Raw genomic sequence first — 15,908 nt, 5'->3', positions numbered from 1 at the left:
CTTTTGTCTGTCTTAAAAACAAACAAAAAGAACTGAAATACATCCAACCTAAGCCACATCTTCCTTTTCTCTCCAGGAGTCATATAGCATCCCCATCCTCTTTCTCGCCACTGTCCAACATGAACAAGCTCCATGCCCACGGAGGCTTCAGCAAACAGCCTACAGTCAACCAGCTGGTGGGGCAGCAGCCCCAACAACACCCTACTGCCCCTACCTCAATAGCTCATATGGGTAAGTATTGCATGTGTGTGTTTTAAATCAAATTAGAAGTACCCATACAACTGTTTCAAGCCAATGTGCTATAATGTATTTTGGACAGATATCTAAGCGTCACCTGAGGTACAGAGTAAGGTCTCTGTGCTGTCATTACTTCTCTTATTTCATTAATCACTCATATTGTTCTCACAGGTTCAAACATACTCAACAGCCATCATATGCAGGCCAACGGTGACCTGAACGGTGGCCACAGCAGTCAGACTGTAGTTTCTGCCTCCCACAACAGCCCACCCCCTCCATATAACCCTGACCCTGGCCTTGTCAGGTACCTCACCCTCCAGTGACACTCTTACTTGTCCTTATGTACAGTGTGAGCAGACAATCAAATGCACTTTTCAGGATGCATTTGAATGGGTGCTATGTTGATACTGAAACAACCGTGTTTAGACATGTTCATTTGAATTTGAATAATGTTTTGTTTTCTTTGCAGATAATGTGTGTAGTGCGACATAAACAGTTTGATAGGATGATGTCTGCTTTGTAAAGGCTATACATCTCCTCACATCAGTGGGAGAACGAAAGTCCACTTTATAATTGAGAATTATGTAAAGACACAAGCTAACTGAAAATAGACACCTGATTTACAACACAACTGGTTTTCTTACCAAGCTTGGCTCCTACTTTTTGCCAAAAGTTTCTATCACATGTGTTGAACAGGTTTCAAAATCGGCACATTAATCCTGTCTATTTACACTGCTCGTAGTGCAAAGGCTGAAGAGATACAAGTCTTTGCTGTAGCTGTCAGTGGCTTTGTAGGATTTTCAAAGGTCCCACTGAAATGATTCCCTGCCAGTAAGACTTTCCTTTGCATTGCACTACAAGGTTTTATTTTTCAGTTTTAAAATCCTGCTTAATAAAAAAAAAAATTCTATTTTTATAATTGTATTAACGCAGTTTCAATACTTTACTTTGCTTTTGCAATTTCGACGTTTTGACACTTTTTGACATTGACATGTTTTTGTTTATTGTACAGTAAAGCTGCACAGTTAGTTTCTCTATTTTTTACTCTGTACGTTGCCAATATCTTTACATTCTATGTATTTATAATAAAGGTTTTTCATCAATCAAGAATGGCCTTATGAATCATTAATATAAATGCATGATTATCATGTTATTTCCACTATATCTTTTAAGATGAAAAGTGTCCTCACACTTAAAGTTGGAGATGTGCTAAATCTAAATAGAAATCAAATAAAAATAGCTTGAGGAGACAGGGAGGTTAGGGCATCAACTATCAGTCTTGTTTAAAATCAAAGATGACTCTTATAATCAAGTCAAAGTAGTCTTTTTTTCTATTCCAGCACTTTTATGTTATACAGTTTATGTTGTAGACTTTCTTTAAGCTTTGCAGCTATGATCTGATGGCAGTCTAAGCAGGCCTGCTTTTCTCCCCACACAGTTTTCTAACCAGTCTGGGCTGTCAAAACATCATTGACTACTTCACCTCCCAAGGCCTCCAGTCTGTCTACCATCTGCAGACTCTCTCCATGGAGGTAACCACTCCATTCCTGCACTCACAATCTCACAATGACAATAATTATTGGTCAGGAATTCCATGTTCATAAAATGGGAAAAGAAAAAAAGGAAAGTGTAAAACAAGGAAATACAACAGAGGATTCGTTTTTCCTAATGTAAAAAGGCCTCTGTGATTTTTAAAATGGAATTACATTATGATAAAAGTATACCCTGTGGAGTTTTTGACTACCACAGGACAATATTATTGTGAGCAAGTGAGTAAAACAATGCGTTTCCAGCATTCTTGAACTCACATGTATTTTTTTCTTCACTAGGATTTGGGTGCATTAAAGATACCAGAGCAGTACCGCCTTGCCATCTGGCGGGGACTGCAGGACATGAAACAAGGTTCTTCCCTCCAACTGCCTGCTTCTACTCATCATCATGACTATCATGGTCAGCAGCTACTTCGCTCCAGTAGCAACATGGCTGCTTCTGCCATGGCAGCCATCGGAGCTGCCAGCGGGGAACTGCAACGTCAGCGTGTCATGGAGGCTGTGCACTTTCGTGTTCGTCACACCATCACAATCCCCAACAGGTCAGGAGTTGTTGGGTCGACGGGGATGGCAGCAGCTACTGACGAGTGGGCTGACTTTGGTTTTGACATGCCTGACTGCAAATTGTCACGCAGCAAGCACTCCATCAAAGAGGAGTTCATGGAGAGTGATGTTCACTGATCCTCAAAGGAATCTATGGACTGCATTTGGCCAATGTTATTGTCAAAACCAACCATAGTGCAGAGTAAAGCCTGTAAAAGGCGCTGTTGTCATATTTTACTCAGTGATTTGCAGAAAGAAGTTCCATTTTGTATGAGGGATATTTTCAGTGTGCTGATGCACCATTCTTACATTGTGCTACAATTGTTTTTCCTCTTGGAGGATGATTTAAAATAATATGACAAGTCTCAACAACAAATACCATGGTGATCATTTTCAAGTCAATGCTATGTTAACACATAGTTTAGACTATTTATATGGGCACTCAAGATGTTCATGTTAAAAGAACATGACTTTTTTTTGTGAAAACAGGTTGTTGTCTAGAATTTACTGTGAAATATGCCATACTTTTTTTTTCTTTAAATCTTCTTTTTTTTCACTTTAAGGGGTGGTGAAAACGTATTGATTTCTCAGACTCATGTTCATCATAGTAGCTTACTGGTGCCACCAGTACCTGTTTTGTGATGGAGCACACAAAATTAGTATTTATTGTTCTTTTAGTTTAACCTGACCTGTACAAATGTATATACTGTATTTTGTAAATGTGTTGTTCTAGATGTGGTTGTAAAATGAGTTTATAGATTTAATATGTATTGTTTGAAAAAAAAAAACATGTACAGAGTTGAATGGTGGGTCAAATCACAGGTACAGAAACACTTAGTCGTGTAGACTTTTGATGGCCATATTGTGATGACCTCTAGTTCAGTATGTCCTTGTCATTTCATTGTTGTCTAATGTTTAATGGGTGTAGGTTATAGTGTGAAGTCATGAAAACCCAACACATTATGTAAGAAGAAGTGAGACACTGCGTTTATTACTTTTAATTAAGACTTAGGAAGTACTGTGTCAATATTTAAGAACAAAAAAAAACTATTAAAATAATCAGTATTATATCTTAGGTACAGGGAGTTCATCATTTTTTCAGTAAAAAAAGAAGAATAACATACCTGTTCACTATGATACTTAACTATAACAGTAGCATTTCCTCCATCTCATTGTATTTGGAAAAACCTTGCAGGGCAAGGCCCTTACATGGATATACATGTTGGTCATAGCTGGTTGTGTGTTGTATGTCTTTTCATGGCACTTGATCATAGATACTTATTGCAACATTCCTATTTTATTTCTAGATTGGCATTTAACAGGATAAATCACGTCCTAATTCTAGTAAAGAAGTTAAATGTGCTTGAAAGTGACTACATAATAATGTACAATCATAATAATGTGTATCATTAATTGTTACTCTGTGTTGACTCTCAAAGACACACACTGTTTAACCCACTAAACCATAGCTGGTCAAAGAAAGAGCACTTTAAGGCTTCAAAAGTTATAGTTTGGATCATTTGTGCTTATGATCAGTATTATACATTACCAATGTCACCAATAAATAGTAATTGTTTTGATATTACTGGTAAGTTTCCTTTTCCTTTTGTTGATTTATTTGATACTTTGGGGGTTGATGAATTCAGATGTTATTCCCTGAAAATCATTGTTATTAAAATGGTTGCTTCCTTTACTCTTCATCATATCAAAAAGCAAGTTGACTAAAGAGTGCATTTTATTTGAGATTTAAGCTTATTATACAAGGTAGAGCCTAAAATTATTATTATTATTATTATTATTATTATTGCAGTGAGGAGGAGGTTTGCCACAATCACAAACCAAGATTTTTTTAGGGAAGTTATCTGGAAACAAAGAGGAGAAAGTATGGGACAAAGAGGAGGAGGTAGTTAGACAAAATATCCACACAGATTAAAATTGGCTATCTGGTCAGGAAACATTACAAAGAAATCAACAGGCTGGAGCTAGTAACTGTTAAGTCATGACAGTACACTAATCAGTGATCAAGGAAAACGCAAGGAAAAAGTAATATTCCTGGAGATGTGAATTACATAAACAGATTATGCTAGATTTTTATTGTATTATTTAAGAACTAAATAGGGGCATTAAAGGCAAACATCATGATACCTTAATTTGAGAAGACTCAATGTTAAGATGTTTTTTTAAACAGAAGGGAGAATATGACCTTCTATCTAGGTAGTTTGACAGGAAGTAATAGTTGCTGTGACTAGTGCAAAGATGATTAGCAGCGATTGTATCAACAGAATAAACCAAAACTCTACAGGGAAGGATCATTAGATATGTTATGTAATGCTGTAACTTATGGGTGAAGAAGAAATTGTGAAGTTCATTCCCCTTTATACCAGAGTGAGGGAGGTGAAAAGATTATCAATTGCACTAGAGGAGGCAGTGGTGATTCTGATAAGAAAACCTGGAAAGGCTCCATCTGAACCCAGCAGCTTTAGGCCAGTCCCACTAGTATAAATATGTGCAAACTAATGGAAAGAAGAAAAACAAAAAGGTTATCACACAGGCGTGAAAAGAGAGAGGTACTTGCAAGTTGTCCGAATAGTGTTACTTGGCCGGTGATAATAGGAATGACTAAAGATAGTCTGTCAAATATTTAGATAAGCCTGTGGACTGAGTTAGAATTCTAATCAGAGCACAGTTAAAATAGTATACCTCGAGGCAATGTGAAAGGCCTGGCTGTTTTTTTTTTTTTTTTACTATGACTAGTGGCACTGAGCCAAATGTAATGCATTCAGAAAGGAGGGAAAGGGACAGAGGAGGTCCTAAGAAGGACCAGGAAAGCGCAATATACACGTAGCAATTTGTTATTTGGTGAAGTAAAGATCTGGGCTCTCAGTGGAAAAAATTTACATTTTTCAGTGATAAATTAACTAAGGATGATACTAAGGATAAGAAATACTAAAAATTTGTTGAAAATATTCATATATTTAATTTAGAGAGCCTGTAAAACATGGCTAAAATCATGAAAATAGATGAAAATATTGAAACTGAATAAACATTGTTTGAAAATAACCTTGCAGGTAATATGAAAAACGAATGAAGAAAAAGTATTTAAAGGTCACAAAAAACCAAGTCAATTACAATCGATGCAAGAATAAAATGAAATGTTTGTGAATGGGGAAAAATACATTGTTGCATATATAGTATTGCATAAAAAATAGTGAGAATTTGAGAGTAACTGAAAGGAATGTACAATTGAAGCGGCTGCTAAATGATTCTCCCAAATGTGATCTTGACAAGAAAGCGGTTCCTCTTTTTCTGGGCTCGACTATCTTGCCTGCCGTACGTTCGAACCCTTGCGGAAGTACTGACGTGTTCACACCGTTCACACCAAGAGGAGGCTAGTTAGGCTAGCTAGGTAGAGCCGGGTAGTGACACAGCGGCCGTATCAGGTAAGAAAGGAAAGACATTGATTTATTTCTCCCCAACACTTACACACCCGAAATAGAAAGACGTGTAATGAAGCTAAGTGGAGTATTCTTTGGTTGTTATATCATCCATTGAGTACGGATCTGATTACTATAGAACTGTTTGATTTCTTACTGAGCTAGCTGGCTAGCTCTGGAGTCGTTGGCAACACAGGAGCGTATCACCGGAAGTGAGTTGTCAGGTTGTTGCATTTCTGGTATTTGTAGTTCGGGGCTTTCGTGATAGGCCGGAATACAGTCGTAAGAGAGCGTACCGGGAACTACAAATATTTTGATAAGACATTAATGCGTGTTTTTGTTGCCTTGTGGTAAATGTAGTCACTTCTACTCAGGTAAAGGCGGGTGGGAATTGACTGAAGCCTCACTGGAACTACATTACCCGTCAATAAGGTAATTTGGGCCAAAGGGTAATGTACATCGATACGGCCAGTTAGCTCCTTGGAGGGCTAATTTGTAAGCTAACATGATTATCCTTAAAACAATATCCACGATGAAACGACACGAATAATGGTTGAATTGTTGTGTTCTATCGAGGTAATAGCATGGATTTCCCAGAGGGCTCGTTTTGAAAAGTATGACTCATTAAATGCCTTCGTGACTGCCGAAGCCGGTTAGCTAGGCAGCTAACGTTAGCTCAAACCTCGTACATTTTGCGTGGACTTGTAACCTTTTTAAAACATCACGTGTTGCCAAAATATTTGGTTACAGTTCTTATACCATCAATAAGAATGGTAATCGAGTTTTTGAAACGTGACGCCGAACTTCAAGTTAATAAATAGATGACGCTACCTTTCATAATCAACTTGTTTCGAAGTAACTGTATCGCTTACATTGTATAAAAGTGAAAGCAACGTAATGCTGAAAACTGTTCTTAATAATTATAGGTATATACGCTTACCATAATAGTAATAAAGTGAGAAAATAAAATTGAACGCCAATTTTTTTTTAAGCCCGGACGTATCGTCTTTGCGGTCGTCCCCGTACAACATTAGTGTTTCATCACCTGACGGACGGGTTTTTTTTTTTTTTTGCCAACATTTGCCTTTTCGGACTCTAGCCCCATGAGTTGTTGCTAACACGTTAAAAATACTTCATCTGTACTAGTATCCCGTAAAGACTACTTCTTGGTTTTAATGACCAGTGATTTAGAGAAAATGGCAACATCTACACGTTGCACAATTAGGGCTATCAGCCTTGCAGATAGGTAAATTATGTTCATAAATGACTATATCATCACGTTTTGAATAGAAACCAACAATTCAATTCTCATGGAAGCATTTCTTTAACATTTTACTTCTTGGCTCACCATGCTCTCAAACATCGCGCCATGTATTTAGTTCAGGTCTTAAATTGGACAACTTTTAGATAATATGGAAGACAATGAACAATGGCTAAGGTAAAATGATACATGTATTAACAAAACTGGAGGGAAAACAAGACACTTTCATGGTTCAGTATTACTTACTTGATTGAAATACCAGCCAAGATATGTTGGTGCCCTCTAGATCAGTGGTTCTCAATTTGGGGTTCGGGACCACCTTGGGGTTGTGAGACACTGAGAGGAGGTTGCCAGACGCCTTCCAAAGACACCCCCAAAAAGGCATATTTAAATGATTTGAAAATGTATATTTAACCGATTTTTATAAGACTATATACAGACAATGAGTTAAGTGTAAAAGAAAAACATGGTCATTTGGTGAGATTACGCTGAAATCCAAATAATGTCTTAAAAATCCTTAAAACTTGAGTCAACACACCTATTCTTGAATATGCACAGCTGTGTTCAACTATGCTTCAACCACCTCCGGGTACAGTGGGGGACCCTGTTCTCTGGTCTCTTTTGGGGTTACGGGCTAAAAAGTTTGAGAACCTGTGTGCTAGATCAGTGGTTCTCAACTAGTTCAGCCAAAGGACCCACCGCCACTTCTATAATGTGAACTGCGACCCAAATTTCTAAATTTTTTGAAAATTAATATGATGAAAAATGCTGCAGTTTAGACCTTGGATGAAACAAAACATGACTGAACATAGAGACTGGCCAAAACTTTAGAAGGACATTCATGTAAATATTTCATTTCAGTCTGTTTTGCTTTTATAATGTAAATTTTGTTGGGTTTTTCTAAAGGTCTGAAGAAATTGATGAATTATTAGAGGAAAAAACAACTTTCTTGAAGTATACAGTGCCATGAAAAAGCAGTTGATGCTCGAAAACCCTTCAATATGACTGAGTTAAAACAATTCTGTGAAGAAAAGTGGGCCAAAATTCCTCCACAGCGATGCAAAAGACTCATCACCAGTTATTGCAAACACTTGATTTCAGTTATTGCTGCCAAGGGTGGCACAACCGGTTATTAGGTTCAGGGGGCAATTACTTTTTCACATAGGGCCAGATAGATTTGGATTTTTTTCCTTTAATGAATAAAATCATCATTTAGAAACTGCATTTTCTATTTACTTGGGTTGTCTTTGTGAGAAAATAAAATTGGTTTGATGATCTGAAACATTGAAGTGTGATAAATATGCAAAAAAATCAGGAATCAACAAGGGGACAAATACCTTTTCATGGCACTGTATGGACACATGTCAGTCTAACCTCCAATTTCCATATTAAGAGACTGCACTGTGATCCGCCGGCAAATCGTACTGCAGAGCAAATCGCTCCCTCTCTAGTCTATCAGATCATTTCCACAGCTGGCGCTCCAGCCCAGCAGCGGTGCGTGTCTGGAGTGCCACTATGCTTCGTTCAAGATACGCTGCAGGTCTATTTTTAGCACCGGCTGCTGCCAAAACTGCATCAATACCTGTCGATCAGAAAGCACCAAAAAGGAAGTCACAAGAGGAGAATATCCAGTTCTTTCAAAATACAACACATCACGGATTCCCGGTCGTAAATCATCACTATATCAACATTACATCTCATCATACGGGGGGGCAGAGGGTCACAGATCTATAACGGCGCCACTGACAAGGAAAAATTAACTTTTGAGGACATTTAGCCAATAAATTTTACATAAAACCACAGATCCTTTAACTTCCTATGTACACACCCAATGGTGGAAGCAATAATATCATGGTCTTATACCTCAAAGGATGATCAATTAACCCCAAAGGGTAAAATAGTCCGCTGTTGATATGCTATTCCTGCTTGAACTAGCAGTTCTCCCATGATCTCTGCCCGGTGATCAGGGCCGTGCACTGCGGCACAGCGCTCTAGGCTCACTTCCAGTGAGCGAGGTCGCTCTCCTTTGGTCAGACCAAACCCGTGGTGCTTCGGTGCGCAACGCAGTCGTCCTTTGTGGAAATTGCGGGTGAGACTTCTCAATTTTTGACAAATTTTTCCTAGGGAACCAGTTTGCGACCCAATGAAAACCGCCCTGCAACCCACTTTTGGGCCCCGACACACCAGTTGAGAACCACTTTTCTTGCTGATTATAGAGTATACTGTGATTTATAGCATCTACTTCAGTCAGACTCACCTATAGTTTGTTTTCATGCACTAATTAAAATCTTTATTTTTCTTACCTCAATGCCAGAATGTCAGAAGGGGACAGTGTTGGGGAGTCAATCCATGGGAAACCATCAGTAGTTGCAGCCTTTTTCACACGGGTTGGCCAGGTAAAGTGTCCCTCTTCGATATCATCACATCAGTTATATCATGTCATATCATTGTTGATTGTACTGCAGCCTCTCTCAGCCAGGACACTCTTTTGATCTCAATGAGGGTTTCCTGGTTAAATGAATATCAAGTCATATCTAATGCAAATACATGGCTGTTCTAGTATAGAGGATTATGTATTCCATGGGCTTAAAATAATTAGTATAAAAGCTCACCATTGCTTACAAAGTAAAATTTTAAAACGGTTTTAGATGTGTTGCAATGATAACTGCGCATCAATTAGCCTAAGTAAAGTTAGTAAAGTTGTAGACTTTGGGAGAATGAGTTTGTTATGACAGTGGCATTTTATTTTCCAAAACCCTTCTTTCCTTGGATGTTAAAGGACCAGTGTTCTTGTATTATCACAGTGCCTATCTTCCAATATCCTTTAAAAAGTATTATGAGTAGAGGCTTGCACTGAATTAGGAGTCATCTATAGCACCACTGATATTTTCTGTCAAATTTTGTGGGGTTTAAAAAAGATCAATAATTGCATGCCATTTTTCTATTTTAATATCATTTCTATATCAGCATTTGTAGTCTTTTTTACGCACTGGTGTATTTATGATAAGAAGCAAATTGTTGCAGTTTAGTAACTGCATGCCTTCAGTAATTATTCTTTATTACAGACTAGTGAACACTCTGTACTCCTCAAGCTTTTTTCTCACAGTTGTGTCAGTGTTGCTGATTAAAAAAGGTAAACAGTACATCTTGTTGAAGTCCAGATAGGGCTGGATTAGTCCAGTTGTATTTTTTCTGTAGGTGAAAGAGTCTCGTGTTGGGCTTACAGGAAACTGAATGAGAATGTATCCCCCCCACCCCCTACCCCAATAGGTAGTAGTATGGACAACAATACTCATTTGATGCAATGTTAATGTCCACTATAGGCATCCTTAAGTTTGCATTGTTCCATCTACGTACTTGTCTACTAGGTGATTGTCTCACTGATGGTGGCTTAATTTTGTGGCCTGTTTGCATTTGTGTATTATCTTTTAAAAGGTCTATCAATCATGGCTAGACAAGTCTACGCCATTCTACGCAGTGCGATGGGCAACCACTCTTCTTCTTGCTGCTGTCTACATGATCAGAGTGTACATACTGCAGGTAATTTTTTGTAATCTGTTCTTCTTTGCTAATGGATTAGATTGTGTAAATACTGAGAGTTTTATGAAGTTGAAATAAGAGAAATTCCTGAAAGTATGATGTCTATTTTTGGGATTGTCCAGGGGAGAGGACTTGGTGTGTGCTATTTTGGGGCTCATTATGATTCTCTCCAAATATATTAAGAGAAAATAATATAAAAAGACAGTGACCGTGTATTTTTTGTTCTCTTATCTGACCTATGTATCATTACTGTGCTTTTTTCTTTTTTGTAAACTAGCTGCTTCTCTTTCTATGAAAATGCTCTCTACATGACACTTCAAGCCTTAAGATAGTCAACATTTGTCTTTTCAGGGCTGGTATATAGTAACATATGCTTTGGGAATCTACCATCTCAATCTCTTCATTGCTTTTCTATCACCAAAAGTGGATCCTTCACTGCTTGAGGAAGGCAAGTGAATTCAATAAAGCAGATGTTTTTTGTGGCATTGTTATGATGTTCTTGGCTGTGGGTTACCACTTGGGTTTTAAATGTATGTAATTATGCTGCATGTCATCTCATTTAAAGTCAAATCATCCTACTAAGAAAGCTTCTCATGCACAACATGTGCTTTCAGCCACTTGTTTTCTGTTATATAGTTCTTTTATATTTAATACATTTTTTAAAAAATACTACTTTACTTTGTAGATAATGGAGAATGTAGTCCAGTTTTGCATTAAACAACTGAAAGCGTGTAACCCATTTCTAAAAATAATTACAGAGCAACCATGTTGATGCCATAGAGTGAACAGAGATTTCCAGTTTTTGGTGCTTATATTGTTGAAAGCAGACTGAACATCCCTCTTTTTATTAACATCTGTATCATTTCAAATCTTGTGCAGATGAGGGCCCATCCCTTCCCACCAAGCAGAATGAGGAGTTTCGTCCTTTCATCAGGAGGTTGCCTGAATTCAAGTTCTGGTAAGTCCATTGACTTCATGCTGCCAAGTAAAAACCAAGAATTTGAAGTGTATGAGTACTTGAATGTGTAGAAATACATGGCAAATGCATTGGATAAGAACTCAAGATGTGGGTGTCTACCATACAAATGTGGTTTAAAAAACCCTGGGGTTATGTTTGTTTTCAACAGGCATTCAGCAACAAAAGGCATTGTCATCGCCATGATTTGCACATTTTTTGATGCCTTCAATGTGCCAGTGTTCTGGCCTATACTTGTAATGTACTTCATCATGCTCTTCTGCATCACCATGAAGAGGCAGATCAAGGTAAAAAAAAAAAAAAAACCACATTATAACTGTTTTTTTCCCACTTGCATAGATTAAATTGGTACATTTCATTCTAAGTTACCAGATGGGATAAAATACTTGACATTTATTTAAAAAAAAGCAAATCCAGGAAATGTGTGTCACTAATTCCTTTCTTATTCCTCTTAACCTTTTCTAGCACATGGTGAAGTACAGGTACCTACCGTTCACACATGGAAAGAGGACATACAAAGGCAAGGAAGACACAGGGAAAACGTTTGCTAGTTAAAAAAAAAAACACCCACCTCCCCTTCCCCTCCTCCTTTGAAATTAATCTGTCACAGCCAGTGGGGAGTGACAGGGGTTAGAGATTTATTTTCTTTTTTCTTTGAGGGACAGTAACACAAAGACATGACGTGAAAAATACATTTTGATCCATGGTTCACAGTGTTTGATAAGGATATGAGCAGCACGGATCAAAATTATTTTGGGGATATTGCCTTTTTCTATCAAGGGGTAGGATTTTTTTTTTAAGTACAACAGTCTTAAAGGATTGGTCTGCATTTGTTCAGTAGTAGTTGAGACCTTTTGCCTTTTAACCCCAAGGGGTAAGTATTTAGTCATCAAGAAAACACCACTCTGGAAAAAAAAATGCAGTTGAATTTGTGACCCCCCCACCCCCACCCCCACCCCCACCCCAACAACGAGGATTCTAGTACATTTCCTTCTCTGAAGTGAAATGAATATGCCAACTTTTGATTAATATATTGGTACCTACTTTTTTTGTAATTCATTATACTTAAAGTCAGTAGTGTCTATAGAAAATAACATGATTAGATATCTAAGATGAAACCTGAAGGAAAAGACGCAGTCCTGAAGTTATCTAAGAGTGACACCTCATCATAATTCAACAACTCAAAGAAAAACACTCAGTACAAAAAAATTTAGTTGGGGTTTATATAAATGAAAATGGGATCTCTGTGTATAAACTAATCTTAAAGAAGTTATTCATGCAGTTGGATTAAAATTTTCAGCCACCCAATACTTTATTGAATGCATTATTCATATTGAGTGTCACTAACCCAATCAGTTTTGTAGCGTATAGATTTATTTTGAATCAGTTTTACACTTTTGCGCCTATGTAGACTTCAACAGATGGGATACTTTGTGCACACCCAAACCATGGACAAAATTCCCAGTGACAAGTCAATTTACAAAATTTACCTCTGAATTCCTACACTTGTGCAGAGGCTGGAAATGTACTGTCTCTAAAGTGATACACCATGATTGGAGTACAATTTATGACAAGGTCTAATCTAAGAAAGACTGAACAATTGCATGATACCCAGACGGCCTTTGTTCTTTGAAACATCCTCCCACCTTTGTTTCAAAGGCTGGGTTTTTTCATTTGTGTAGACTAGCTGTTGTAGTCCTTAATAATCTGTGTATACTTTGGAAGAAAAATATGGAAAATATAGTCATTCCAAGCAAACTTTTGTTCTCTTTCTTTTGCAGAGGAAACATAAGAAAGCAGAGATTGAAAGCTTTTTTAATAAGAAATGGATGAAGTGGGTGGCGATCACATTTTTCTTTTCTATTCCTGTTAATTTTTTTTTTTTATCAAAATGCTGGGGATTTTCTGTCATCATAAACTTTGATCAGCACTGTAGTGAGGGATCAAAACATTTTATGTACAAAGTTTGTGTTACAAAAGACTGTCTGGAGGATTTGTGTAAATATATATATATTTTAAAATAAGAAATTTTTGAGATTATTTTTATTTTTGTTTTTCTTCCAACCACCATACTGTGTCCAAGTGTTTGAATCCATCTCAATTGGAATTAATGAAAGCAGAACTGATAAATTGGGTTCTTGATTTGATAAATGAAATATGTTTTTCATGGATTGCATGTTATTGTTTTCTTGTGCTACAGTTATAAACAAAAAATTGATTTTAATAACTTAAGTGTAATTTTTCACTCCAAATGCTATTAAAGAGGCTGTGTCCCTTCAAAAACTATCAAAGTGTGTCAGCTTCATAATTTGCAGCTCCATAAATGGTGAGTAGTTTTGGAACAATGTACAGAAAATTTGACCTGATTCAACACATACTCTAAATTCTAAAAGTAAACTTTTTCCCCCAGTTGAGAGTATTTCTAGTTTGTTGATAAGAAATACAAGCATGAACAAGAGAAGCTGTAAAGCCTTTGACTTTTGTGGCCCCAGAGAAGTTGACTTCCTGACTTCACTATGAGCTTCCAAGGAAAAGGCAACCTCATCTCATGCAGAAATGGATTATTTTGTCTGTAGAAACAGATTCTTCTGGCAACAGTCAGATATTGATATCAAATGATCATGAAATAAACTGTTTGTCATGTGTACGCTGTATTGTCAGATACTTCTGAATAATCATTCATCAGCAGTATGGTGTTAATTTGTCTTGGATTACATTAGCTTGCTATTACACCAGTGTCACCACATGAAGGCACCACCTCACCAAGATGGTTTCAACAGGCTTCACCATAGGTATACTTTGAATCATAGCATTTTTAAGTAGAAATAGAAATTATAATAAAAAAAAAAACAGTGTTGTGGCCAGATAGTAGTATTGATTTTGATTGAAAATTAACACCTGGTGTGTCAATAACAGACATTTAAAATTTATCTGCAATGTTTTTCATGTATTTCTTGCTTTGTAATAAACAATGTTCTACAAAATACTAAAAAGAATTATGAAAAAATACATATAATTAAGTATAAATACATTATATTGTTTTAATTATATTGAGAATGCAGTGTTTTAAAACATTTTCAAAAACAATTGAAATTTGGCTCAGGTTCCTCCCATTTCTCAGATTGGACATGATTTGGAAAAGCACAACACTTTCAGTTGTTTACTGCAAAGCTCTATAGAGGGCCTCATAGCTGGCAATGCATATCAGAACAAAACCAAGTCATACAGGAACTGCCTGTAGAGTTTAAAGACCAAATTGTTTCAAGGCACAGATCTGGGGAAGGCTACCAAAAAGTTCTGCTGCTCTGAATGTTCCCAAGAGTACAGTGGCCTCCATAATTCTATACTGGAAGAAGTTTGGCACAACCAGAACTCTTCTAAGAACTGGTTGTTCAGCCAAACTGAGCTATCAGGGGAAAAGGGCCTGAGTGAGCGAGGTGGCCACGAACCCGATTGCCACTGTGACTGAGCCCAGAGATCCTGTGTGGATAGTGGATAAAGTTCCAGAAGGAAAATCCATCACTGCATCCCTTCACCAAACGGAGTTTATGGCTCTGCCATAAGCCTGCAAACTCCAAGTAGGTTTTCATATGTTTTGAGGAGAAGCTTTCATCTAGCCACTCTGCCATAAGTTGAGTTTGGTGAAGGGATGCAGTGATAGTTGTCCCTCGGGAACTTTGCCCAGTCTCCAGAGGGCTACGATTTTCTTTCAAATATTTGATCCATAAGTAAATGGCTTATAATTTCTTACTTTTAAATTATGATGTTACAGTAAATGTCTCATCTTTTGTGGATGTCAGCAAACAATGTAACATTAAACTAATAATTTTTCTGTTTTTGTACTCTGATTAATCTCAATGTTAATTAATGGAAAAAAATATGGTCGCATTTTTTTGCCATTTCAACTTAGTCCTACCTTCTTGTCCCATTACCCAATATGCCACTGAATCTTCAGCCATAAGAATTTTTGAATGCAGAAGTGACTTTTTATTGACAGCTTGCTTTCAAACTGAAGGACTTTATTGATGTCATTGCTTTCATAAGTCAAGTCAAGGTTTAATTATGTAGCACATACAACTAAAAGACAATCTATTTACACTTTTCATTGAAATCACCCAATAACCATACCCTGTAGATGATGAATTATCCTGTATAAACTTGCATAACAAAAATTCTGCCCTTTCTTTGGAGGCTTGCCAAGGTTCAAACAAGGTCTGGCCATCAACCAATGTCATCCAAATAATAATTGCAAATTATCTTTTTTCAAATTAGCTGTCTGGCCAAAGCTTAAGCCATGCAAAGCTCATTTGTAAGAGGTTGCCCTATTTTAGCATTAACCAAAGATGCTGGCTTGAATTAATTTGCTC

General features: G+C 37.1%; 2 protein-coding genes across 5 annotated transcripts in view; both read left to right on the top strand.

Annotated features, from left to right (window-relative positions):
* tp73 (tumor protein p73) overlaps positions 1-2,468 on the top strand; it is a 30,626-nt gene extending 28,158 nt beyond the window's left edge. Inside the window, exons 10-13 of the mRNA XM_041799355.1 lie at positions 77-231; positions 409-541; positions 1,676-1,769; positions 2,067-2,468. Coding sequence (XP_041655289.1) covers positions 77-231; positions 409-541; positions 1,676-1,769; positions 2,067-2,468 — 784 coding nt within the window. The remainder of the gene's footprint in view (positions 1-76; positions 232-408; positions 542-1,675; positions 1,770-2,066) is intronic.
* A 3,200-nt stretch (positions 2,469-5,668) lies between these two features.
* rer1 (retention in endoplasmic reticulum sorting receptor 1) lies at positions 5,669-13,827 on the top strand. 4 transcript variants are annotated; one of them, XM_041799736.1, is made up of 8 exons: positions 5,669-5,770; positions 9,340-9,421; positions 10,461-10,565; positions 10,917-11,013; positions 11,445-11,523; positions 11,693-11,828; positions 12,007-12,061; positions 13,323-13,827. In XM_041799736.1, the coding sequence occupies exons 2-8, from the start codon at positions 9,341-9,343 to the stop codon at positions 13,331-13,333; spliced, it is 564 nt and encodes a 187-aa protein (XP_041655670.1). In that variant the 5' UTR covers positions 5,669-5,770; position 9,340; the 3' UTR covers positions 13,334-13,827. The 4 variants fall into 4 exon arrangements, with proteins under 4 accessions (XP_041655670.1, XP_041655667.1, XP_041655668.1 ...); XM_041799734.1 differs by adding an exon at positions 6,139-6,196 and having other exon boundaries at positions 5,715-5,770; positions 12,007-13,827; XM_041799733.1 differs by having other exon boundaries at positions 12,007-13,827.
* Positions 13,828-15,908: the final 2,081 nt, after the last annotated feature.

This window comes from Cheilinus undulatus, linkage group 11 (genome assembly GCF_018320785.1).
Source record: "Cheilinus undulatus linkage group 11, ASM1832078v1, whole genome shotgun sequence".
In the NCBI taxonomy this organism is placed as follows: domain Eukaryota; kingdom Metazoa; phylum Chordata; class Actinopteri; order Labriformes; family Labridae; genus Cheilinus; species Cheilinus undulatus.
The sequence above is the reverse complement of the archived record's forward strand: the minus strand, read 5'-3'. Positions and strand labels throughout refer to the sequence as shown.